The following is a 27,107-nucleotide window of genomic DNA, read 5'->3' on the forward strand; positions in this document are numbered from 1 at the left end:
GCTGGGGAGGTGATGTACCCAGCAGGAAGGGAGTTCAGGGTTGGAGGCATAGATTTGTACCAGCCATGTACAAGGTAGACTCCAGATCATGCATAAGGGCAACACCCAGCATAAAGAGTCTGTGCTCTCCCCTCTGTCAAAGCATCCTGCGACTTCACATGCAAATCTACCTAGTGCTCCTCTGCTGCAAAGCTCATCTATGTGACAATACTGGACTCGCTTTACAATTTCCACAGTTAATATAAACAAGCCTGGTTCTGTGGAGCCAGTAGCTTGCACCCGAAGGCTGGCTCCTTTTGCATGTGCATGTTTCTTTTGCCCTACACCACTACTCCAGAGACTTCACACTTAAGGACAATCAACCCCCACAAACAGGCTCCATGTCCTTTGCACACGGAGAAGTTCAACAGCCATGGTCCCCAAATGGGAGACCAGGCAATGACAAAGACTGATCCCCTCAGCCAGTCTCTGCTTTGCCTGTCTGTAACATTCAAGCCCACATAGTGACTTACAGATTATTTGTGCTGGGCATTTAAAAAAAAAAAAAAAAAAGCCAGTGACGCAAATGGCTTTTTTCTTTCAGGCATTTCAAAAAAGACTGGAGAGAGTGTAAGTGCAAGAAATTGCTGGAGAGGGGAGGAGGACTGCAGCTTTTAAATCGCCTGGCACTGTGATGCAGGGTTACACTCAGAGATGTTGGCACAGTGGAGAGAGCACTGCAGGCAAATCTGGGTGAAACTTCTTTTAGTTGGAAGAGGTTTTTCACCAGAAAATGTAGCCTTATCTAAAGCTTTCTGAACATGTGGTTTTGTTTTAATTTGAATTGTTTTGACTTTGGGTTTTAACAAGTGTCAAGGAATTTCAGTGGCATTAAACCAATGTATTTCTGGTAGTACAGGTGAAACTATTACTCTGATTTAATTGACTTTTAATCTAGGCGGTATCTAAATGATTGATAAACTGTAATCCTGTGGTGCCCACCCTATAGAAGCAGTATGTCTCAGTGGTTTTGAGCTAAAATTCTCATATTTGATCTTCTCTCGCACAACGGAAAACACCAAATTCCCCCCCAGCTGAACCTGTTTCAGGCTGGCCTTGCTCAGTAACAGTCTCAGTGTGGCGCTGAGCATAAAGGTCTGTAGATACGCAGACACAGAAGGATTTAAGAAGTGTTTGAATTCCCTGCCTCCTCTGCCTGCTTGAACCGTGCTGTCAAGTATCTACCCCTGGCTGTTGGCTGGAACGTGTCAAATTGAACTTGGTCTGATTAAGCATGGCAGCGCCCATAAATTGGAAACATTCCTGTTGCGAGTGGATTACATTTATGCTTATAACTCAGAGCTTAGAAAATCCCCCTTGAAATGATGATTTCTCACTGCTCCTAGGGCTTTTCTTTAAATCCTGCTTCTGCCCGTTATACCTGGAGCTGAAAAGATGGAAGGTGTGTCTCTGCTGTTTGTGCAGCTCCCAGCACAGTGGGGATCTTGTGTCTGTATTGTGCTGGATTCAGCTTTACCGCAAGCCAGCGAGATGGTGCTGGGACCCACAGTACCCAGGCCTCCTGTTAGCAAACCCTCACGGCGCTTTTTCCTCTGCATTGGCTATTCCTGTAGACCGCTTAACTGCAGCGCTCAGCTGATTCTTGCCCATACTGAGGACAGCACGTTTGAGCCACACAAACCAGTCCAGCTGGCCAGGGACAGAGGATTGGGAGCCAATCTGCTAAACAGGGATTTAGCCAAGAGGCAGCCCTGAGTGCCAGCTATCTCCTAATACTTTTTTAAGGAGCCTTAGCAGCACAGGCAGCTGCTGCTTCCTCCCTGGCCCATCTCGCAGTTCAGCTCAGCCCTCCAACTCTGCAGCGAGGCATTTCCAACCAGAATTATGTTCCGTTGTCTTCTTGCAACAGTGCCTTTTAATTAGGAGCACAGCTGCTCTGGAAACATGGAGCTCACTTTTCAAAGAGGGCTCTGGAAAGTGATTACAATGGATTAAAGTGGAAAGGTTAGGCAATTTATTCATGTGGCACTTAGCAAATGCATCGGATTATTTTGTGCTGCAAGGATGATTTAAAAAAGAAAATGAGTAACACCTTTTCAGCTCTTGCTAGCCTTAGGGCACTCTGCCGCGCAAGCGAGGCGTTGGATCTGAAATGCTGTTTGGGATTTGAGCGTGTGTAGTGTCCAACTGCTTCGACAGCTCTCAGCTGTGTGTGAGGATGCTCGAGTTTCGCTGCCGGTGTCTGTGTAGCCCTTCTGCTTACAAAGGTCCAGTTCAGCCAGGAGTTGCCCCACAAATGAATATGGACTCTCAGCATTCACTAACTTCTGAAGGACCACTTACCTGGACGTTTGCAGAGCAATGCTGTTTGTGCCTGGCACTGACTTTCCACCCCAAGCACTTGCTGCTGACTCCCCAGCTGGCAGAGCTCCCTTTCTGAAAGGACTATTTTGATTTATACTAGTGAGAACCTGGCCCACTGAGCCATGCAGCCCTACACAGGTATTGCAAGCTGCTGTGAGGCATTTGTTCGGTGGTGTTACTTGTGCTGAGAAAGCTTTGAGAGGTTTTATTCAGGTGTGGGAACACCCCTGTGCCTGAGAGCTGGACGAACCCCCTCTTTCCCAAGGCTATGTACTGCTGTCTCTCAACTGCATGGCTTAAGTGCTTAAAGCAGTGGAAAGGATAAAGCCCCTAGAAATAAATCAGCTTCACTTCAAGGCTGGGGTTCTATGAGAAAATCTCCGTCCCTTTCTTCAACAAAGGTGTGGGGGTCCCTGATGAAGACCCAGCTTGCACAGTGTGTGAACAATCTAAACTTGTAAAACATCTGGGGATTAAAACCCTGTATGTGTTCTGTGAACTAGAAGGCATCGCAGCCAGCCCTGCTCCAAAGGGGTGCCTCAGAGTTGTCCTACAGTGAGTAGCAGCTGGATGGGGCATCCCAAGGATGAACAGCCTCTGCTGGTAGGGCTGTAGTAGCAGCAAGAAAACCACCATTTCCAAATGCACCTACTCAGTGTGGATGTTGTGGGCATTTCTGCCGAGTAGCATTGACTTGAACTTGTCTTAGGCTTGGGAAACTGGCTTTGTGGTAGCTTCTGGAGCAGTGGTCAAAATATCAGGGACAGAATGCCACTGCTGGGCAGGTTTGGTCACTGAATACGTGGCAGCTGTGGTTTGGGTACTGCCATGCTCTGCTCAAGTGAGCAGAATGGGATGTGCTACTCCAGTCTGGAGCTAGTGCAGTACAGTGGCAGCTTTTCCTGCATCTGCTTGTCTTAACATACTTGGTGTCTTCTCGTAGGATAAAAAAAGGTTGGAGATGCTTAGAGACTGTGCTTGTGGGAATAGCAGTACTTTAAATAGAGGAGTCTTTGAGCAGGGTACTAAGCATTAACACTGTGTTTGAGCGCAATTCAAAGACATGCAATACCTTGTTTGCCCTTCTCATTTTGTTTGGCTGATGTAGGTGTATTTTTGTTTTTACTCACTTTTCTGTCCTATATTGTCCCTTTTTTCCAGTAATGTTGACTGTTCCATCTGCTTATTTATCACCCACAGTTAGAACCCAAATTTCAATTAGCAATCTGCTCTGTTTAGTTTTGTTTTAAACAAGGCATTGAAAACTCCAACAAAGCTTTAATACATAAACCCCCTTGTAATGCAGCTGTTAAAGCTCTTCCATCATATCCATGAACAAAATGAATTGTATTGCTATCAGGACGCATCTGACAAATTAGGTTTAATCCTCCTCTACTGCAGCAGATAGAAGGCACTTCAGTGAAGACAGAAAGATTTTGGATGACTGAGGCTCAGTGCTCCAGAGATGCAGAAGAAAAAAACTTCAAGGAGTAACAAATACTTTATGCAGCAAGTAGAAAAGCTGTCTGTGGCCCTGCCAGCTCCTTCGTTGCTGGGCCTGGATCACCGGGATCGCTCAGAGGAAGGGTTTCTCTGGGGCGGCTGTGTTTGCTGAATGAAGGGGGGCTTACCTGCAGCGACCTCTGGTTCGACTCCAAGCCCGACATCATCAATGGCTTCAACACACTGTCAGGGGGGCACGAGCCTAAATCCCATGGATTTGGGATTAAAACTGAAGCCTGCGCTGAAGTTCCTGACTGAATCACGGCTGAATGGGTGAGTTGCCAGGGCTGTAACCTACCAGGTACAATCACCAGGGCTGTAACTTACCGGTTATGATTGCCAGGGCTGTAACTTACCGGTTATGTTTGCCAGGGCTGTAACTTACCGGTTATGTTTGCCAGGGCTGTAACTTACCTGTTGTAATTACCAGGGTTGTAACAACTTACCAGTTATGATTGCCAGGGCTGTAACAACTTACCAGGTACGATCGCCAGGGCTGTAACTTACCTGTTGTAATTACCAGGGTTGTAACAACTTACCAGTTATGATTGCCAGGGCTGTAACAACTTACCAGGTACGATTGCCAGGGCTGTAACTTACCACTTAAAATTACCAGGGCTGTAACTTATCAGTTATGATTACCAGGGTTGTAACTTACCAGGTATGATTACCAGAGCTGCAGCTTACCAGGTATGATTGCCAGGACTATAACAACTTACCAGGTATGCCTGCCACGGCTGTAACTTACCGGCGGGGCCCGGCCCCCTGCCGAGGCGGCCGGCGCTCACAGCTGCGATGAGCTGCGCCAGGCCTCAGCCCCGCCCCGGCGCGGCCGCGCTCGTTGCCGGTCCCACGGGGGCGGGGCGGCGGGGCGGGGGCCCGGGGGGGGGGCGCGGGGCCGCTCTGTATAACCCGTCTCCCGGCAACGGAGGGCACGTCACTTCCTGGGGAGCCGCCGCGAGGCGCCGGTGAGCGCGCGGCCAGGTGGAGTGGCGCGTGCGGCGCCGGTGCCGCCCGGTCCCGCCCGGCCGGTGCCGGTGCTGCCCGGTCGGTGCCGGTGCTGCCCGGTCCCGCCCGGCGCGATGAGCGCGGAGCTGGACGGCGTGTCGGTGCACTCCTCCTCCTCCTCGTCGGGCTCGCTGGGCTCGGCGGCGGGGCCGGCTCCGCGGCCGCTGTCCGCCAACGTGCGGCGGCTGCACCAGGCGCTGACGGCGCTGCTGAGCGAGGCGGAGCGGGAGCGCTTCATCCTCTGCCTCAACGCCTACCACGGCCGCCGCAACGTCTGCGACCTGGTGCGCTCCCTCCGCGCCCTCCTCGACGGGCCCCGCCGCCGGCAGCTCCTGCCGCTGCTCCGGCTCGTCCTGCCGCGCTCCGACCAGCTCCTCTTCGACCAGTACACGGCCGAGGGGCCTTACCTGCTGCCGCCCGGCCGCCCCCCGGCCGCCCCCGCCCCGCCGCCGGTGGTCCCCAGCGAGCTGCGGCAGGTGACCCTCCGGCGGAGCAAGGCCCACGAGGGCCTGGGCTTCAGCATCCGCGGCGGCGCCGAGCACGGCGTCGGTATCTACGTGTCCCTGGTGGAACCGGGCTCCCTGGCCGAGCGGGAGGGGCTGCGCGTCGGCGATCAGATCCTGGGTGTCAACGGCAAGCCCCTGGACAGGGTGACCCACGCCGAGGCTGTCAAGGTAAGCCGGCTCCGGTTGCTCTGCCCCACCGGCCCGGGCTCCGCCGTATCCCTGCCCACTGTCCGCCCCGTCCCGCGGGGACGTCCCGTGTGTCCCCTCGCGCACCCCTCCCTTCCCCGGTGCTGCTGCAGGGCGCCCCGTCCAGCCGCACCGCCGCCGGTGCTGTCCGCCGCGGCCGGGGGTGCGGGAGCCCCAGTTCCCTCCCGTCTGCATCCCGCCGCGGCCGGGGGAAGGCAGGAGCCCCGGTCCACCCCGGTTCCCCCCCGTCTGCATCCCGCCGCGGGGCATGAGCCCCGGTACCCCCCCGCCGCAGCCCCGGCCCCCCTGCAGCCCCTTCGCGGAGCGGCTCCGTGCCGGGGAGGTGGGGCTGGGCCGGGCGGCGTGCGGGACAGCGCGGAGCCGAGCCCGAGAGTTTGCCCTGGCAGCGCCGGTGCCTGGGGCCAGCACGGGCAGGGACTCGCTGCCGAGGGCCAGCCTGGCATCGTCTGCAGCCCTTGACGCGGCGAGTTCGCCCGGCAGGACCAAGCGGTACTTTTTTATATTTTAATCGCAACGTCTGTGGAACGTAGCGATGCTGCTTGTGGCTGCCTTTCGCTCTGGCAGGCTGCTGGAAGTTGGGAATCTGCTCGAACCGGGTTTTCAGGCATGTGCTCGAACTGCTGTAGTGTGTTTTCTTCTCCCCAAGGCAGAGAAGCTGAGGCATGGAGAAGCAGAACAACCCCCCCGGGACTGCCCAGTGCCGAAAGCAGGAGTAGATCTCGGATCCTGACTGTCAGGGGAAAAGGGGAGCAGTTACACAACTGAAGTGCCCCCGGCTCTTCCCACAGCACGGCGGTTCCCCTATGCCCCGGAGACCTGTTGTAGTACATAGCGGCTGTGGTGCTATCGATAAAAGCCTTCACATAAGGCTGGGGGGGGGGGGGGGGGGGGGGCTCCATAAACTGTGGGATTTTCACCTGAAGCTCAGTGTTTTGAGGCAAAATCCGTGTCCGAGTGACCCGGACCATTCACAGAGATGATCTGGTGGCTGGCGGGCTCAGCTCAGCACAGCAGTGCTCAGCACAAACCTATTGAATGGAGAATCGGCTTTTAGGACAGCAATTAGGCAGCGCACAGAGAGCTGGGGTCTGGGCTGGCAAGACTGTTTTCCAGCTGTTTGTGCTTTAATTCTAACATAATAAGCTAAAGCGCTTCTGTTCGCAGCCCGCTTCATGTGGCACGCTCCTCCAACAGTGCATTAATCTTGCACGGCTTTGAACAGCATCTTCACAGCAAACCTGCCTGCGCCCTGCACCAGCTTTAAATCTGTGCCCCAGGCAAGGGCACGTCTTCCAGGCTGGAACTGAGCCCCTGGTAATCTCGAGACAGGAGAAAAGATTTATAGGAATTATTTTTGGTGTTGTTCCTAACGATAGGACTACGGTGTAAGCTTTCGGAAGTTAGTCTGCAATTCTGTGCCCTGAAGACTGAAAAAAAAATAAAAAAAATCTCCTGTGTTTTGGCTGTGGTGCTGGGATGGGTAGGAACCAGGTGTAAGGAATGCTCTGGTCTGTTAAATGACTTAATCTCTAATTCAACCCGCTCTGCTGGGGAATTCGCTTTCAGTTTGTTCTCTAATATAACATATGTGAGGCCTTGTAGACACTATTAATATTGAGTGAAACTAAGTGCTTCCTGCATAGAGCTAATTCCTGCAGGATGCAGTTTGCCAAGGGGTTGCTCTGTGCTGAGAGCTGTATTTTGTTAATGTGATCCTGATAGGAAAAAAGCTTAGAAATTGTCTGCTCATGAGCTGAACTTCTTTAAACAACGGTTTCATCACTTGCCCGGTTGGGCTGGTGTCTTCCAGAGCTCCTGCGCTCTTGTTGCATCTAGGCAGGCTTTATGACCCACGTAGCAGTGGTAAAAACACCTCCCTTCAGAAGAGTCACAGAGTGATTTACAGTGCAGCTCTAATAGTTCCTTTGGAGATTTTCAAATTAGGCAAGTGCTAATTTGTCCTCGCATGCTGTATCTGGGAGGGGAGGGAAATGAGGAGTAGATGGTGTTCAGTGATGCTAAAGGGCACTTTTTGGATAATTTCCCAGGGGTTAAGGTACAAATACCTCAGCCTACTGTTCTGGACGCTGTGCAGGGTCAGAGCTGCAGGGACAAGAGGTGGTGATGTACAGGGTGGCTTGGCCCCGTGTTCGCTGCTTGTTCTTGATGTGTTAACAGCTCCACAAAGGCCTGGGCTGTGTTCTGGTCTCCTTGAGCAGAGCAAACCTCACTGTGTCCTGATGTCCTCATGGATGTCTGTGGGTCCGCTCTGTAGCAGATTAATGAAGAGAGAAATGTTGGATTAACAGCCTTGTACCAGAGCTGGGTTTGGTCCTGGAATTTATGCGTACACTTACTCAGGATCAAATACAGAGAGGGCAGAAAGGTGAGCCGAGAGAGGCTTGCTTAACACAAAACCATGGCTCTGTAGCTCGATCTCCCACACACTGTCTCTGCCTGCTTTAGACGAGTAGACGCGGTGAACTCTCTCCCCGTCAGAAGCTGTCTGATCAAAGCACAGCTCCTGTTTCTGCATGAGGAGCGATGGCGCGGCTCTCCATCTGAGGAGGAGCACGTTCCTGTGCTGGGCTTCCATCTTGACTGTCCTGCAGCAAGAAACTGTCTGTCTAGGACAGTGTTGTTATTCGTAATATGCAGAACGTGTTGTGCGAGAAGTTGTCACAGCTTGTTCTTGGGGGCATAAGATGATTGCAGAGGTTGGGAAGGCTGTTTCACCGCTGGCCTGGCCTGCTCCCGGGTGCTTCGCTTTCTCCGGGGTGAGCATGACAAACTTACTGAACCAGAAATCAACTTTCTGTCTGTCAGGGTGCTCCGAGATGCCCAGCTGTGAATACCGGCAGAGAGGCAGCTGTTCAGATGGAGCAGTGAAGAAATACGGAGCCTTAACTCATTTGTACAGCCTTGTAAGAGCATTCACACAGTAGTTGCTGTGCGATAGCTCGGTTGCTGCCTTTTTGTGCATGCCTGGCTGTACCCCAGCTGGTTCCAGCGCTCCTCTCTGGGAGGAGAGGGGCACTGACTGTGCGGTAGGAGCAATTTCTGCCTTCTGTATTTTCAGCAGAGCTGTGATGTACCAAAAGTGGAATCAGGTCACCAGATGAAAACTGTCACAACACTGGGCAAAGACAACAAATGTAACGAGCTGGGTATTGTCCTAGCTGAAAACTGCCTGGTGTGCCGTGACCAGTTCTGTGGGGTTTGTAGATATTTTAGTGTAAACTGGATAAAAGTAGAATTCTGACTTAAATGACAGGATTACCTAAGCACTCCAAATCAATTCACTTAATGACCAGCTTCTTAACCTTTATGGGAGTAGCAGAGTTTTATGCCTTGTCTGCTTCGTGCTCGCTGTTTCATCCAAATCAAAATTAAATGACTCCATTACAATTATAGCTCTATCATTCCAGCATTCAAGAGTGCACTTTAGCAACAGATCACTGTAATTTGAATTATGGTGTAAGTGAAGAAGCTTGTATTGTCTGCCATATTTTTAGAGCTTACTTGGCTTTCATCAGCCTTGCTATATAGTATACGGTTGATATTGTAGCAGTCATGCTGAAAGTTTATATTGACAAGCTGTAATATTTTGTCCAGAGTAGTTAAAATTGAGGTGCTTGTGGGTTTAGACCATGAAAATGTTACACAGGGAGGTATTTCTCATCTACTCCGGGGTCCGCATTAAACTCACACCTGCTTTCTCCCTCACCCCTTACTTTTGTGTCTCTGCAGTAGGTTTTTGTGCCCTTTAAATCATTTAGGGAAGAAGGGGACAAGAGAAAGTGTAGTGCATCACAGCTATGATGGATCATTCCTGATTGAGGATTTGGCTCAGTGAGCTACACCAGCCTCAAAATTGCTGCATTGACTCCACCATTTGCCATGCTGCGTCTTTCTGTTTGTGCTGACAGCTGGGCAAATCCCAATGAGCTTGGTCAAAATCACCAAAACTAGACTAATTTGTATGCAATGGTCTTAGGGAGCGTGATTCTTCTGTCTTGGCATAAATCTGTGGTAGCTTTGCTAAAGTCAGTGGACTTGCATCGAAGGAGCTGGGGTGGTTTGACTTCACCGTCTTGGGCTCTTTGGAGAGAAGCGGCGGGTTTTGCTGTAGGCGTGGTGGGGGTGTGATGAGGCAGATCTGTTACTGACAAGGCAGGGGTCTTTGGCAGGCAGCGCGGTGCTCCGCCGGCTCGCTGGCTGGTGGGTTGCTGCCTGCTGCAGCCCTGCCAGGGAGGCATCGCCAGCGGCCGGGGTCACATTGCTGGCTGCCTGCTGGGGCAGAGGTTTTCACTCCTTCCAAACCAGCTTTTCCATCTCCTGCTCTGACCGTGTCAAGCAGGCATTGAAAAATAATTAAAAGGGGATTACAATTCTTTGTATGTTCTATTAATTTGGACTTCCGTGATGGCAAACAAGGTGATCTCTTCAGAGACTGTAATATTTCGTGCGAGGTGGAAAGGGCTCCAGCTGCTTCTGCTCTTGCTAAAAGACCGCTGAGAAATGACAGAAGAAATGTGCAGCCCTGAGCCTTGGAAGCATATCTAGAGCAATTTCACTTTCCCGTCAGCTTACAAGAAAGCAAATCTCATTTCATTGTTTCTTGTGATGCCCAATTAATTGATTATCATTATCTGAGACTGCTTATTTGCTGTAGTCAGTAGTCACTACCGTACTGTAGAGTCATAACAGCTAGTAGGAATGACTGCAGCTTGGTTTCTTTGGTTGTTTTTTAACCCTTCCCAGTATTTGGAGTAGTGGGCCATCACACACAGTCATGGCTGGGATGAATGAGGAGTGAAAGCAGTGCACCAACCCCCTGATTCTGTAAAGGTATCAGACTTGTTCCTTTAAATGCCTGCTTGCTTATCTCAGCGTGTCTATATTTTTAGAAGTCATTGACTGATCCAGAGGCTAGAAACCTTTCCACTTCCCAAGGGATCTCAGGTAGCTGGAGCATGGAAAACAAGGATGTGACTAGCATCTGCCCCAACAGTAAAGTAGTAATGTATTCCTTGATGTCTGGGTCTGCTTAGAAACAAACAAACACCCAAACCCAAGAACTGCACACAAAAAAGCACCTACAGCTTAAAACACAGGTGTTGTGCAGTGCCACAGGCTTCTGCTCTGCTTTCCTGTCCTGCAAACAGTTTCCATTTTAACTTCTGTAGCGAGCTGAGCTCAGAGGGAGAGGGTAGAAAGTATATAGTCACCAGGATCTCCCTTGAGGAAAAAGGGGAAGGGAAAAAGGTCCTCCTTGTATTTGGAGGCATGTATGTTTTAAATTAGTTTTAATGCTTCTTAAAGGGAAGGGCCCATGGTAGTGGCAGAGCGTAGATCTGGCAAGTGATGGTCTTGGTTTCACAGGCAGATCTGGTGATGGGTGACACGGCAGACTGGAGCACCAGACCTCACCTGGTGCGGAGGGCCTGGCTGGGGGCTGAGGGGCGATGCTCCCTTGTGCCTGTGAGCTAATCGGAGCTGGTCAAGTTAATGTAGTGTGTAACTTGGAGTGGGGTGAACTTGCACATTGGGAGGGGATCTTTGGGAATGCACTGGAGTTAAGAGCAGGTTACATGTGCTGCTCTGCCACTGACTTCTCTTAGTGGGCAAGTTACTTAGTCATCTGTTTCCCTTCATTACACCAGCAAATCAAAATCGGCCCTAATGAAATCAAATGGCATTATACTGATGTGAAAGATTAGAATGAGGTCCTTAATCTCTCCTCTCCTCATAATGCAAGGATCATAATACTTGGCTTCGGTATTGGCTCGTTCATCAGCATTAGTATTGTTAGGGCATCCTTGAGTTCTTTGCACATTAATGTTATTTAGTGGGCTTCTTGTAAATAAACAGTTTTGTCTCAATAGAAAAATTGTTAAGGTAACCCAAAGGATAAAAGCCTTTTTCATTCCAGTGTCCATTAGAAGAAAACAAAAGCATTAGTGTGCAGCATAACTGATGGATTAAAAAGTCTTTTACTCAGTTTCTCTGCCCTCGGGGAAGACAATGGATTTTCTTGACACCTTCCTCAATGGCACATCTGCTCAGAGAATTATTCAGCTCTAAATCCCCTCACCTAAACCGACAATGCATCTGCTAAAATGATTTGGCTTGGCTTCTTTTGACTGGGTGCTCTGAAAATTCTCCCTGTCACAGACCACCAAGTGCTTAGCAAATACAGGTGAAGCCGGGGCCTGGAGCCGGCAGCCTGGAGGAGCTCTGTTCCTGCTGGCTTCTTGTTGCTGGACTCAGAAACTGCATCTGAGCCTCCTGGGGTGGGATGTGCTGGCAGGGGAAGGCTGGAAGGGCCACTGCTCTGTGCAGGCACTGCCGGGGTATCCTTGGTGCTTAGTCAAGCATCTTCCTCGTTTCACCCCATTGATCCTTTGGGAGTTAGTTTTTCTACCAACTAACCCTGTCTAGACAATATGGGCTTGCTGGTGGTTCTCATGCCGGTTTTCAGCATTGTTTGGGGTGGAGTGGAGAAATAAGGCAAGAGGAAGCGTGGGGGATTGCTTTGATCTAGATTCCCCTCGTGCCCCCCACACCCCAGAAAGCACCTGAACAGCTTTCCAGGCTTGCACTGAAATAAAGGTATGTGGAGTTTTCTGCTGCTCTTAAAATTGTCCTGGACTTGCCTGAGGGATACACTGGGCAGTGACCAGCTTTGAGGGGGTGGGAGGTTACAGAGCTGCTGCCTTGGAGCGGGGCTGGGGGTGTCAGCCCTCGGAGGGGTTAGAGCCCTGGGGCTAAGATTTCATCTGACCTTTCCAGGTGAAAGGGACATGGGCATCCTGATGCCTGGGGGCTAAATGTGTGCAATCACCATAATTATGCATCCATTTGCATTTATTTGCATAATGCCACTACTTGAAAGCCAAACTGCTGTCACCTTTGCCTTGGGATAGGGGGAGATGTTGGGCTGTGCCTCCTGCAATTCCCATTTGTCTTTATGATGGGGTGGGGGGATGACACATTTCACACCCTCTGTCCCCTATGCTGTGTTACCCACTGCTTTCCTCTCTGGTTCCTCTCACCCAGCACTCCATCTGGAGTGCCTCCGCTTTCCTTCATCCCTCCTTCTATCTCGTTCTCTCTCCACCTACCTCTGTGTCACCTTCTCGTTGTACCAGTTCCCTTCGTTCCTGGCTGCACCTTCCCCGCGCAGGGAAGAGCGTTTGCCTCCCGGCTCCTCTGCACAGAAGCCCTTCCCTGGTCTTTGCCGGGCAAGATGGGGAGGGGAGATGCTTGATCCAAACCCTCTTCTTTACAGCTACAGATTGCCATCTGGGGCAGGGGAAAGTCTCTCCCCATGCGTTTATATGGCACCTGGCAAACTTGGTCTAAGGCGTGCAGTGGGAACTGGGATAGTCTTGTATTTGTCCTGCCTGCAGAGCGTCCCTGGAGCAAGCCTTGGGGGTGGGCAGGCAGGTAGTGCCTCTGCCTGCTGTCTTCTGCTCAGTCCTTTCTGCTGGCAGAGGAGCCGCTTGGCTTATATGGCTCAATCCATCCCCCTGTAAAATGTCTCACAGGCCTGCCCGTGCAGCCCCCTCCACTCCATAGCAGACACGGGGGGCCTCATCATTCCCACTGGCACTGAGATGGTTTTGCTCAGTCTAGCTGAGCCCACAAGCTTAAAACTACCTGGGTCCAGCAGGAGCACCCCAGGATAGCGCAGGAAATGGTGATTAGACAAACTTCTGCGAATTGTTCCCTCCATGGTGCTCTAATGGTACAGCATGCTGTAAAAGCTCCCTCTGCCTCCCTCCTGTGGTATCTCTGCATTTCTTTCCCTTTTTGCAGCTTCCCCCCCCCCCCCCCCCCCCCCTCAGTTCCGTACCTTACTTTTTTGGAACTCGGTGCAAAATTGCGTGGTGCTTCGATGATTGATAACCTCCACACTGACCTTTGCCGCTCGCAAATGGAGCAAGTGCTCGGATGCCCATTATCTGAGCAGCCCAAGAAGCCAAACAGCTCTGGTGAGTCTATTATCGCCAGAAGAAAGCAGCTGGCGTCTGTAGCAAGGGGGAGGATGGCTCATAGTTAATGCTTCTTGTATCAAACTGTGATCTACCCACTAACGGAATGAATTGGAATAGATTGCTCATTTCATTAGCGGTGAAGGTAAGTGAGTGGGTTGTATCCATATAAGATGCATATTTTATTCAGACCACCAGAAGAATACTGGTGATTAATTGCCATTGATTTGACATCTGTGTGTTCCTACTGGGAGAATTTTTGAAGGCCTTACGCAGCCTTCAACCTTTCGGTGCCCTCGAGAAGTAAAAATAACAAGGGTCAAATTCAGAAGGGGAGAGAGGAAAGCTGTCGGTGGTGTAAGACCTGCTGGGCAAGAATGGCCTGGCACAGGTGGGTTTCAGGGACAGTGGCAGCTGTCAGTCTTGATCTTAGGAAAGAACATGCTGTGTGGTGTGTTGGCTTGGGTTTTGTGTTTAGTTTTATTTAAAAAGCTAATAACTGTGGGTACGCGAGATGTGTGTTTCCTTTTCTATTTTAAGCTATCTACTTCACTCTCAAAGGACTTGATGGATAATGAAATAGTGTTGTGAGGGGATCGATGGCCTTATGGAATCAATCTTCCCTTCTCTGGCACTTGCTTCTTCTAGTAACATTTCTAGGCAATTGGTGACTGTTTCCCTGCTAAATGTTTTGGCACAGATCCACAGATTAAACTACATTATTTTCTTAAGCTTGTCTTCTAGCAAGTGTGCTTGCACACTGTGGTGCCAGTGTTAAACCTTTCATGCCCCAGTCTTCAAACATGTTCTAGATGGGGCAAAGCCAAATTTTATCTGAGTCTGGAGTGAAACACAGCAGCACTGAACAACAAGTCCCTGAAATGTCTTGAGAAAGGAAATGGAGAGGCAGTCTGCACTGTCTGATGCTGCAGAGGGGATTAGGGAGGTGGAATTATTGTATTTAATGGTCCAATGCAAATGGGTTAGGTTCAGCGTGCCCATCAAATAACATGCTTTCCCAAAGAGCTTGCAGGATGAATTATGCTGTTGCTTTTGTGGTGGCATCTCTGCAGTCACCAGACGCAAGATAACCTGCGTGTCTCTGAGGAAGAAGTTCTCTCTTGCAATATTCCCATCCAGAGCCTATCCTTTCTCTCCGTGGGCCGCATGTTTTTTAAGTTAGATGAAAACTCTGGCCTGAAAAGCTTTTCCCTTTGTCCCAGGGAGCTGGGGTGACATGCTTCATGGGAAGTGTCTTTTTTTATGTGGGCAGGTGCTGGCCCTCTCACTTGCCGTTGTTGCTTTATAAGTAAGGCTGACAGCAAAATAGAGGTCAGTGCCACAGTGCCAGCATTCTGGCACGAGTCCACCTCGCTGGGATCGGGGAAGGGCAAAGTGCTAAATGTTGGAGCAGTAGCCAGGCTGCCAGGCACAGGGACCAGCAGCCTGAAAGCTCACACAAGGGAGGGGGGTTCAGTGGTGGAAACAGTCAGAACCCCCCCTCCACCAAGGGGCCAGTGCAGCTGGCCAAAATCCTGTGCTCAGATGGGTGTTGGGACTCCCTGCAAACACATTCCAGGAGGCCAGGGTGGATGCACAGTGCAGAGAAGCCAAGGAGCTACTGGGGAGGGTCCAGCAGAGGATGATGAGGGACTGGAGCATCTCCCTTAAGGGGAAAGGCTGAGAGCACTGCGCCTGCTTAGCCCAGAGAAGAGAAGGCTGAGGAGGGGGGATCTTATCAATGCACACAAATATCTCAAGGGCGAGTGTCAGCAGGACAGGGCCAGGCTCTTTGCAGCGGTGCCCAGTGACAGGACAAGGGGCAACGGGCACAAACTGAAGTGCAAGAAGTTCCAACTGACTGTGAGGAAACACCTCTTTACTGTGAGGGTGACGGAGCACTGGTGCAGGCTGTCCAGAGAGGCTGTGGAGTCTCTTCTGGAGACATTCAAACCCCACCTGGATGTGACTGTGCAACCTGCTGGAGGAGAGCCTGCTTCAGCAGGGGGTTGGACTGGGTGGTCTCCAGAGGTCCCTTCCAACCCCGACCATTCTGTGGCAGGGCTGGAAAACAATTCCTCCTGGTTGCTTGATGTTCAGGGAGATCAGCTGGAAAATGGTTCCTGCTCTCTGCTGTAGATATGGTCCCTGCTGGCCAAAATGCCTGTGCGACAGCAGGGAAAGACTTATTGAAGAAGCTGCCTGTGTGGTCCCTGGTCTGTCAGCAATTGGCACCTCTGATCCGCAGGTGGGCAGTTAGCCCCTTTTCACCAGCCCTGAGTGTGGCGGGGTGACCCTAGCTAGATGCCAGGAGACCACCAAAGCTGCTCTGTCACTCCCCTCCTCAGCTGGGCAGGGGAGGGAAAATAATAGTGAAAGACTCATGGGTCGAGATATGGACCCACCTGCCTGCTCCTGCCCTGCCCTGCGTGTCTGCAGGGCTGCTGCCCTCACATGTTGTCACTCCTCTCTCCAGCTGCAATTGCTGTCACGCAGCAACTTTTTCTCCTTAAATACGTTATCCCTGAGGTGCTACCACTGTCGCTGATGGGCTCAGCCTTGGCCAACAGTGGATCCGTCCTGGAGCTGGCTGGCATGGGCTCCGTTGGACACACGGGAAGTTGCTAACAGAAGCCATCCCTGTAGCCCCCTTGCTACCAAACCCTTGCCACACAAACCAAATAAACTGAGAAATTAAATTAAAATGAAGCAGAGGAGAGAATAATCCTGCTTGCTGGGACAGCTGGGTAAAGGTGAGTCTTAGGGCTGGATCTGCCCTTGGATACTGGCCTGGATCTGCCCATCCAGGACTAATTCCACCCTTGTCCTGGGTTCCCAGCTGGTTTAGCAGAGCCAGCACCAGCTACCCCTCATTGGGAGTGGGAAGTGAAGCTATGGCAATGCTCCTGGCAGTGCAGAGCTCCAGCTGGAGGCTCTATCTGGTGTCTGTCCCTCAGCACAAAGTCTGCTCAGGCTGCTGGCAGCTCCCAGGGGACACCAGGACTCCACACCGTGTCCCTGGAGAACAAGGCTCTCTGCTCTTGCTGCGGTAGGGGACAAGGTGAGCGCAGCTGGCTCTGGTGAGCAGCAGGGGCTGTTGTGCTCCCTGATGCCCTGACATTGGCCACCTCCCCTCCTTGTGATGAAAGGCTTTTGGTGCTGCATCCTTGGCTTGAAAACCTTCCATCCTGCCTGAGCTGCTGAGTTGCCGGTTTGTAATGCAGTTGCCATCATCCCCTGGCGCTGGTGTATCCACATGCGGGATGCCTGCTGCCTCTCCAGCTCAGCCCATTAGCCTTTGCTCTTGTCTCCTTGAATGGCTATAAACGATTTCCATTTTTGCAACACCTCTACGCCCAAAGCGCTTTCTTTTATGAAAGGCAAGACTTCCCCCTCAATTCTCACTGTGAAGTTGTTTCCTTAGGTACTCCAGCACCCAGCTGCAGCCTGAGCTGGGAGGAGCGGTGCCGTAGGAAGCCTCTGCGGCCCCCTGGCTCGCCCAGGCCTGGCCTTGCTTCCATTGTAAAGCAGGTGGTGAGATCCTGGCCCAGAGGCGGTGCGGCAGCAGGCTGCACCTCATTACCTTAGTAGCAGGCATAAATGGCCTCATTAAATCTGCTCTGTATCCCAGTGCTGCAGCAATAAAAATTGTCGGGACCAAGGTGGTATTAAGAAATTTATGGTGAATGCTTTGCTATGGTGGTTGCTTGGATTCCTCGTAGGAGCCACTATTGGGGCTGGAGCAGATGCACCAGGCTTAATAGAGCCAGAAGAAAACCAGAGCGGGAAGGGTGGCATTTCATTCCGTGCAGGGAAATGGGTAGTAGCTCTGCTCACCTGGAGCTCAAGGCAGCTGAGAGTGATTTCTGTCTCTGTAGGTACCATGAAAGCTGCTCCTGTTTGGCTCACCTGACGCCTTGTTGTTTTGCAGCTCTGCATGCCAAGTGCTTTGTTAAAGTCTAGTTCAGTGTGTAGATGTACAAAGGTTTATAGGTCTGTGCCAGATCTTGTTCCCATGCCTGCTGCGCTTCGTTACGGAGCGTGTGCGGTGCTGTTGTCTGAAGGAAGACACTGCTTCCCTTCTCACCTCTTCCCATAGCCATGGCAGCTTTAGTTTCAATAGCTGGTGGCTTCCTAATGAAAAAAGACTTCCTGGAAGCTCGAACGTTTGAACACGTCTGACTTTGGTGGTCACTGGGTTGGGGAAGTGGTTTGTGTTGACTGTCCTGTGGTTTTTGACAATACTGCGGTGGCCAGAGGGAGGACATGGGTGGTGCTGAGCGAGCTTTGTGCTCCTCGACCTCCAGCTCTCCTGCTGGGCCCGTTCCTCAGACAGGAGCTGTACTTTGGCTTACTGCAGCAGGTGTGCTTCTCGTGGAAGTTGAAAGCAGGGATTCCTCAAGGTATTGGTGCTCCTGCTTGAAAAAGGATTTACCCCCTGAGCTGATACAAACCTAGGCTTACCCTACAATTAATAAAAATAATCTATTCAAATGGATGCAAGCTCACAAGTCAAAAATCTGTTTGTATAAATAGATTAGATTACAAAGAGATTCAGCTTAGAAATAAGCTTTGCTGGCTGAATTTCAGACCTGTGCTTAAGCAAAGGCTTAAATGCTTGCTCATGTAAGCGCGTGCCTGAAGACCATGTTGAATCAGGGCTATGGAAGACAGTCTTCTAGGAAAAAAATTATCTGTTACCTCTCTTAATATACATAGTGTTGCAGTGTTAAACAGCTGCTGCTCAGTGGTGCTTGTGATGGTGCGTTACACATCTGTGTCAGTATATACATGCAAGTTCTGTGTGGTTTGGGGATGCCCAAGCGCCTATAGCTCTTCTACCAGCTTGTAGCTGGGTGAAAGGGTTTGCTTGTGTCACGGCCCTTTGTTGTGTCCTGGGTTATGAAGCTGGGGAAGAGGGAGTTTAACCAGAGAGGGTGGCAGCTGCAGGGAAGCGGCATGTGATGGAGGGGCCATCTGGTGCAGGCTGTGAATCAGGGCAGGCAGGGTGGGAGCAGGCGGGGGCCGAGGTGCAGCCTCACTCAGCAAAGGCAGTGCTGGAAAGCAGGTCGGAGTTGCAGTGGGAGGCACGGAGACCTGGCCACATGCAGCGGCAGTGTCACTGAGCGGGTGTGACACCATGCTGAGAGGGGGGCTCTCACCAGCTTGCTCAGGGCTTTGTGGGGTCACCTTGGACAAGGGGGGTCCTGCCTTTCTTCTCCCCTTTCTGCTCAGCTGCTCTCGCTTGTGTTTCTGGAGGCAAGCCCCATCCCTTTGGGTGTGTTTAGCACCTGGCATGAGGGCAGGTACCTGGAATCCCCAGCTACTGAGGTCTCGGTGGGGTACCATCGGGCCATGTGGCTGGTCTCACTGTGCCTCACAGCAGTAAGGCAAGTCCTTCGTGGGTGTCACTGTCCTCCCCCACCTGTGATCATCAAAAAGGGCTCCAGAAGGTGCAGATCACCTGCCAGTGCAGTGGCTGGGCCAGCAGAGCTGTGTCCTGAAGGGCTCCCAGGTGTAGGGAATGGTGTGGATGGGGTACTGTTTGACCTGCACTAGCTCTTCAGTAGGCATTAGCAGAGGGGATATGTTGGGGGAGAGCACTGTGTTGGGCAGGAAACTGCTTCACTCGCCGAGTGCTTAAAGAGGGCTCGGTAAATTTATAAAGGGCTACACAGAGTGTCAGCAGCCTGCCCACTGCAGCTCAGCCTTCTGCTGGGAGAGACTGTCACCAGCAAGTCCCAACAGGCACGGTCAGCTCCTGTTCGTTCCCTCCTCTTGTGTCTCTGGTACTGAGCTGCCGGGAGCCCTGGCCCAGCCTGCTGCCTCGAGCCAGACGGCTGCTTTCCTCACCTCCCAGCTCTCTGCTGTCACCTTCATGCATAAAACATCTCCCTGTTGACTGAGATCCCATCTCCTGGTGGCCTTGTCAAAGGAGCTGCAGGGGGACGTAAAAAGTCCCTTGTAAATCTCTGGCCTCTCATCCTTGGAAACTTTACTGTGCCTCCAGAGAGCAGCTTTGCTGCTGTTGCTGCTCTTTCAGGGGCTGACATTTCGCTGAGGCAGAACGGGAGCATCCAGCGCTCTGCCTGCTGCCAGCCTTCAGCAGCCACCACTGTCCTGGGGACAGCCTGGGAGCGCTCTGCCTGGTGTCTGTCCCTCCTGTGTGGGAGAAAACCCGGAGGGTTACGTTCTGTTCCCCTGCCAGGACAGGCTCTCTGAGGAAGGGGAGAAGCAGGATCCCTGTGTCAGTCCCAGAGAGACCTGCTGGGGAATGGGGTGGCAGTGAATGTGGTGTGAAAGGGGAGGGAGCAGCTTGGCGGGGGCCCTGTGCACACTCCTGACCTGGCCCCAGCTCTGAGGTTTTTTTCTTTGCTCCTTCCTTAGATTACAGTGACATTCAGCAGCTGGCTTTGAGGCATTGTATGAATGTCTACGGGGAGGAATGGCCAGGATCGGTGCAGACGGAGAGCCTGCTCTTTCATTTAGAGGGGGCGAAGGGTGGGAGTGCGAGTGTCTGTTAGGATCACGTGGCATTTCTGTGGCAGAGGGAGGACAGTAACCCTGTACAGTTGGGCAAATCACTGAATAGCCTCATCATTTGCTTGTGCTCGATGAGGGGTTGCAGCTTCATTCAGAGAAGAGATTTTGCTCATGGGACTGTCCTTGCTGTTTGCTGTCCCAGTACTGAGGTAAGTAAGTGACGTTATGCAGGCTTAAAAGAGGTTTTCTTAGAGATGCCTCTAGTTTGAATGCAGAATGTTTCAGGGAGGGGCTGTTCCCCACCTCATGGGGGTCACTCTGCACTGGTAGCTCTAAGGTAGGTGAGAAACCCTGCCACCCCCACCTGATTGCCGTGGAGCTGCAGTCACCCTGAGCCTGCCTGCGTGGCAGCTCGTGCAGGGGCTGCGGGTCAGGAAGCAGACCTGTGCCCTGGAGCACAGATGGGCCCCGGTGCTGTGGTGCCCATTTCAGAGCGGTACCCTGGGGTGGACAGCAGGCTCAGAAGTAGCTTCACTGTCCCGATGAGATCTGGGCTGATGCTGGCAAGACTGGAGAGCAGTGAGCACCTCTGCCTGCCCCACCAGCCGGGCTGGGCTCCGTGTGCTCACAGGGAGAGCAGAGATCATGGCAGGCGATGTGTTTGGGGGACTGGGGGAGCTAAGGGGACAGGGGCTGGAGTTAGTAAGCAGCCCGGGATGTTGAGGTGCTCTGCAGTTGTTCTGATGAGGCTGTTGGTTTTGCAATCCTTGTTTAAGCTCTCCAGGCACGTGATGACCTTGGGAGCGTGTGACAAATTTGCAGCCAAATTGCTGTATGTGATGGAGATGCTGAACTGGGAATTGGTAAGCTGGACTCTGTCTAGCTCTGGCAGGGAGGGACAGGAGTCTTGCCAGGTCAGAGCTGGGATCCAGCCAGCCCACTATTACTAATGATATTACTCTTTACTGAAGAGCTGCCCGTATTAGTTCTTCCTGGTCATGAGCTTTGCTCGGCAGCTTCTCTGCTCAGTTGGGAGAGGAGACCTTGTGGGAGCAGCTCATCAAAAACACGTATATATGGAAAAAAAAACCCAAAGCATCTCCTTTCTGAGAGAAGATCCAGAGTGTTGACATTCCTGAGGCCTCAGGAGGAGTTAGCACTTACAGATGTCCCCAGGGAGAACTCTTATATGTTAATTTTACTATAAAGCTTCTCACAGTGGAAGCTGGAGGGGTAGAGGAGTAATTGTAGGTCACCTTATCTGAGTCCCAAGGTCATCTCTGTGCATGCTGTTTTAAATATATGTGTGTATTTAATAATTATTGTGCTCATTAATTGGCTGCTTGTGCTGGGGAAGGCAGCTGGTAATGAAATGGCAGCAGAGGCTGAACTTCTGGGAGTGTTGTCAGCGTCCCCTGAAGGCATCAGGAGCTTTTCCAATGGCAGAGTTTGGGGCCGAGCTGTGGGGAGCGAGCTGTGGGGAGCGGCAGTGCTGCTCTCCTCCAGCATCAGTCCCGGTCCTGCTCTGACTCCTCTCCAAAGCTGCTGGAACTGCTCAGCCTAAGGTTCAGCCCGTACTGGGGGGTTCCTCTTGGGCATGTCATTGCCCACCTTGCCTCCCTGTACTCTGCCCCTCTCTGCTCTTTCCCTGGCTGATGGGAAGTGTGTATTTTTTCTGTCAGCAGCAGCAGCTTTGCCTTAATACCATTGCAGTTCAGGAGAGAATAGAAGAATCCCAGCTTTTTCACTAGCTTTTTATGTAACTCGGTCATACAGTTGCTAGTTGCAGAATAGCTTGAGATCTTTCAGCCTCAAGGAAGAGCAAAACGTGTGACCCTAGAGTCCTAAGACAGATTGTCCTTCCCCCTCCATAGGCATTAACTCTTTCCTCTCCTTGGCTTGTCTTCCAGGTACTGAAAGGCTGCAAGAAGCTGAACCTGTCTGTACATTCGGTGGGACGCATCCCAGGGGGCTATGTCACCAACCACATCTACACCTGGGTGGACCCGCAGGGCCGGAGCGTGTCCCCGCCGACAGGTCTGCCACACCACCAGAACAGCTCCCTCCGCAAGGACAGCGAGAAGAGGAGCCACCTCCAGCTCCTGCAAGAGGGAGATGAGAAAAAGGTGAGCAAGGGGGATGGGCTACAGCCCTGCAGGCCTGTCTGTGAGTACCTGTTACCATGTAGGTGCCAACCCTCTTCGTTCCCCTTCGGCTTTTGATTTGTGCGATGCCGGCCTCCACGGGGATAGCTTGTTCCTCCTTTAGGATGCACTGGATCCTGATTTTCTCACTCTGTCTGTAGCTTTCCCTCTGTCCTGTTCCTATGGGATGGATTGCCTTTGTTCCCATCTGACACAAATAGAACCTGAGCTGGAGAGAAGGTGTTGTCCCAGTGCTGACTGGTCTGGCAGTGAGGGTCCTGCCAGGAAGAGTGGTCAAACCAGAAGTTGCTTTGAAGACTTTTCCCAAACAGGTTGTTTTCTTGGCTGGAGGCCTGCTGCCAACATGGTCGTTGAGAGGCTGACATAGATGTTATGTTCAGGAGAGCGAGTGGATTTGGAGCACTAGATCTCAGAATACATCACTGCCCTTCTTCCTGCATTTCAGATCCTTCCTCAGGTGTTCCCGTGAAGCTTTCTTGGGTCTCTTGGCAGAATTCTCTAAGTAAAAAACCCAACAGAACGAAACCAATTTTTCTCTTCCAAAAATGCTGTAAAATAAAATGGATGATTTTCCTTTTCCATTTGGGAAGAGGCAGGCTGAGGCAGGAAGGGCCTGAGCAGTGCTTGTGTAAAAAGCCCTGGCAAGTGAAAAAGGAGCTTGCAAGTGAAAAGGAATGGCTTTCTTAGCAGTACCCAGGGGAGCTGGCGGTGCCAGGCCAGCGCTGGCCACTCCAGCAGGACCTCAATCTCAACGGAAAGGAAAGCATATCAGCACATCTAATTCCCAGTGCTCTTACTGTGAGCCTGCCCTCCTTTCAAATAGGCCTTATAGTAAGTGAAGCCAGCAAAGGGTATGTTCAAGCTGCAATCTCTGATCTCGGGGTTTTTATTTTTTTTCCTCTGTCATGCTTCTCATGCCCAGGGAGATGTAGAGAGTTTTAGGTGCAGAGGAACAGAGCTCAGATGCCTTTGCAGTGAGGCACAGGCTGGAGGGACAGACTCTGCTGGCTCTCTTGGTGGTGATGGATAGGGAACCTGTTTGTCCTGTGCACGTAGGACATGCTGTTGCCTCACCGGTGTTCATGGGACATCAAAGAACTATCATAAGAGCGAGCAGGGTGCTTGCTTCCCAAAGGCACAGAATTGCTTGGAGCCTTGAGGTATTTCCATCCTGTTATCCTGAGATTGCTCTGCCTGTCCCTAGTGCTTTGATTGTATGCCCAAAATGTCCTCAGCTCCTCCTGGAAAGGCTGTGGAAGGATCTGTAGGCTGGAGCCTCCCATCTCAGCCAGAGGGAGAAAAAATTAATACAGGATGAGGCAGTTGACTGATGAAATATTCATGTGGGCCACAAGGGAGAAGGGCCCATTATTTTTACTCTAAGGAAAAGAGAAAAGCAGGCACTGCTGGCTTGCTGGTGTCCCCCACCCCCTACCACTCAGTGTCACCTTGATACAGCAGGCAGCAACTCTTTGAAGCTGTGGGTAGGAGGTGTTCCTCTGCACATTGTTCCTTTAGTCCTTGCTGTGTATCGACACAAACCCCTTAGAAGCCTGCAGCTGTACACATCCCTGCCGGGTGCCTGAGCCTTGCAGGGCCCCAGACAGCCCGTTTCCCTCAGTCCCTAAGGAAATGTGATGCCAGGTGCCCGAGCTGTCCCTGGGCTGCTTGGCTGCTGCATGGGTCGGTCATCAGACCAAAGCAGCCTCCCCTCTGCTGCTCCTGGTCCCAAGCTCGTCAGGGCTGGCATTTCCAGGTGGGGCACAGGAAAATGAATCCAACTGAACTTTGCAAGTTAAAAGACCTTTAATTACCGTGACTTAATCTGCTTTGGAAGGGAATGAAGCCAAGTTGAATGAAGGCCACGTTAAACTTCGAAGAGCATCCGTGCTGGGCTTGGCTGCTCTTGGATACACTCCCAAGGTGTGAGGGGGGGGTCCCAGCTCCAGGTCGCCCACTGTGGCACCATTCTGGCTGAGCCAGGTTGTGGGGCTGTGGCTCACAAAAGTGGCTGTCCTTGTTCTGAGCTGTGCTTCTCTGGTGCCATTGCTGTGATGCCTTTTTGTGTCAGCGCTGCACTTACAGAGCACTGAGGAAATCTACCAGCCTTGGGTGGGATGCCCAATCTTCATGGTGCTACCAGTTTGCGGCTTGATGGCTTCAGGACCTTTTGCCCAGATGTGAGGGGTGGTGGAAGAGCCTTGCTCTTCCAAAATCTGAGCTTGCTTTTTCCATTCCTTGGTGCTGCTTCACACAGTCGGACAGCCCTTTGGCTTGTAGTGGAGAATGGTCTTTAACTGCAGGGCAGGGGTGTGGAGGCCCCTCTGTTAACCTGGGAAGAATCAAAATGACAGTTGCAGGAGATACCTGAAGCTCTCAGAAGTGGGTGTACAGAGGTCTGATGTGGAGGGCAGTGCTGGCAACATGAGAACAGGCACTGCTCAACCTTCTCCTGGCACTGCTCCTCCGTGGCATGTCAGCAGTGACAGCGGTCACTCTGCTGTTCCCCTCCTGCCCCGCTGGGCCACACTGGCCCATTACCATGCTTGTGACAGGAGCTATCAACCGTGTGTTGTTGCACTCCTGGGGTCCCTGCGCAGCCCTGTGGGGGCCCTTGGCTGCCTTTGCTACTCCAGACTTGACTTCTTGTGTCAGACTCCAGCGTGCCTTCTGCTCGCTGCAGCCCAGCTTGGTGCTCCCTGGAAGCTGCCTCCTTGCTGTCTTAACGCGGCTCCGTCCTTGCTGACCACAAGCATGGTGTACCTTTCTCCGTAGCCTGCTGGCTCAGCAGTTCAGAAGCGCTTTCAGCAGTAGCTGTTAGTGCTGATGGGATCCAAGGTTGCTCAGAACAGGACCCTGGCCCCTCCACTCCTTGCACTACCTTGAGCCTGCCTCCAAACTCAGCTCCTCCTGACAGTCCTGCTCGTTGGTGTCAGCATGCAAGGTTTGGTATGCACGTTGCAATAACCTCCACTCCTGAATCCCATCTGTAAGACCAGCAAAAGAAAATTACGGGGTGTTACAACTTTTAAATGGCCAAGGCAACCCAGACGCTTCTGTATGCAGAGGTCCCTGGCTTTGCCAGCTGACGGTGAAAGAAAGCCCCACCATGATCAAAGGCTGCCTGGCAGTGAGGAGAGCCTGACCTGGCCAGTAGATTTAAGAGGGGTTATTTGGTGTGACTGCCTGTGTCATTTGTTTGAACACATGCTCCAGGGCATGAATTAGCTGAGCCGCTTTGTCCTGACTTGCTGTGCGCCATCAAGAGATGAAAACATGTCCCAGAACACAGGAGCAGCCTGCCTCTAGTTTTTTCTCTTTATGTGTAGATACACAGAGAGAGTTAACTGTTGAAAATGGGGTTATTCTGTTCACAAATATCAGGCAAATAAATGCAACTGGTCCCTGGTTAATTCAGCCCAGTCAACTGGAATTGACAGGTACTGCCATGGGCTATTTGATTTCTGGGTGGTTTTATATTCTGAGAGAAGGGCTGGGGATTAGTTCGTTGGTGTGTGCCCCCCTGCGCCCCCCCCATTTCTAATCGATCTGAACGTCCTGGAATACATATGTAAAAGCTTTCGAACAGGCACCGTTTGGAAACGTACAGCAGAGATCAGCCTTCAGCCCTACAGCAGGAGGCTGAAGCCACCTAAACCAGCAAGTTTGTTAATACGTCGCTACAGTTCAGTAAGCCTGCAACGCTGCTGTAGCTAAGGTGGTTATTTCCAGCTTTTGCAAGGTTAAATTCAAGGTTGGTGGAGGCATCCTACATTCATCAGGCAATAGAGATATCCCTGTCTGGCTACCTTTTCCTCCAGCGCATCTGTTCTGTATGCCTGAAAGGATGGCTTTTGTAGCATAGTTTAACAAGTTTGCTTATCTGTAGGCAGAAGCATTTGTTATCAAAAGGCTTGAAATGGAAACCCCGCTGCTGTTGGCGTGTGTGTGATAGTGTAACCGATCTGCCTGGTGGAGGGGAGATCTGGTGCACAGCTGCGTACCTTCCTGGAGGGGCACGTGGGCGGTGGGCTGCAGGCGTGGGGCAGGTGGGCTGGTGTGCAGCCAGGGCGGTTGGGCTTTCAGCTGGCGGGTCAGTCTGACCTCCTTGGGTAGCTTTGCTGCAGTGCGGATTCAGCGCAGAAGGCAGCCAATGCTGCTGTCCCAGTGCTGGCACATTCCTTGCCCGTGGCTTTGAATTGTGTTTTTGTGTAGACAGTGGGATTCCTTCACTGTCAGCTGTGGAAGAAGCAGTGACGGGGATTTGGGAGGTTATGGGTGGACTGTCAGCTGTCCACTGGCTTTGCTTTCACCATCTTGTTCCAGTCAGTGGTTCTGGGCCAAAATCCAGCTTGCACCAAGCCTGGGTCAGAGGCTGTTCTGTGTGGATGAGCAGGAGGTGAATGCTAAGATCTGGGCCGATTATTCATTGTAGACCTGACCTAACACAAATGATATCTCATGAAAAGGCACAAGAAGGGATGCAAGAATTAAAGGGAATGTCGAGATGATGGAGGTGCTGGCAGGTACGCATTTGTGGTTGTGCAAGTTGTTGCAAATTTTATGCTTTCCGTGTCTGTGTTGTCTGTGGCAGGTAACATAAAAACAGATGGCCGTATTTCCTAAGTTTTGCTACTATTAGTTTCCTGCAGTAAGGGCAGCCTTCCCTGTGGTTGTAATCAATGGATGCAGTGTTTCGTGAGAGCCCTGTGCCCGTCTTCCCCTTAAGTGAAGTAGCCATTGATGGTGGTCAATAAGTGTGACATGAAGGGCTTGCACTAGTGCAAAGTTCTGGAGAAATGTTGTTGGAGCCACCTGTCTCCAGGACAGACACAGCAGCAAGTCACAGTCCCCCAGCGCAATCCCAGCAG

The 27,107-nt window shown here is 51.8% G+C and overlaps 1 protein-coding gene across 4 annotated transcripts in view; it reads left to right on the forward strand.

Annotated features, from left to right (window-relative positions):
- Positions 1 to 4,831: 4,831 nt before the first annotated feature.
- WHRN (whirlin) overlaps positions 4,832 to 27,107 on the forward strand; it is a 54,804-nt gene continuing 32,528 nt past the window's right edge. For 2 of the 4 annotated variants that reach the window (XM_055792250.1, XM_055792263.1), the window contains exons 1-2: positions 4,832 to 5,549; positions 21,982 to 22,197. In XM_055792250.1, the coding sequence (XP_055648225.1) occupies positions 4,950 to 5,549; positions 21,982 to 22,197 (816 nt within the window). In that variant the 5' untranslated portion in view covers positions 4,832 to 4,949. Of the gene's footprint in view, positions 5,550 to 20,147; positions 20,281 to 21,981; positions 22,198 to 27,107 lie in introns of those variants that run through there. The other 2 variants (XM_055792255.1, XM_055792270.1) reach the window with 2 other exon arrangements.

The sequence above is a fragment of the Falco peregrinus genome, chromosome 1 (genome assembly GCF_023634155.1).
Source record: "Falco peregrinus isolate bFalPer1 chromosome 1, bFalPer1.pri, whole genome shotgun sequence".
Classification (NCBI taxonomy): Eukaryota; Metazoa; Chordata; class Aves; order Falconiformes; family Falconidae; genus Falco; species Falco peregrinus.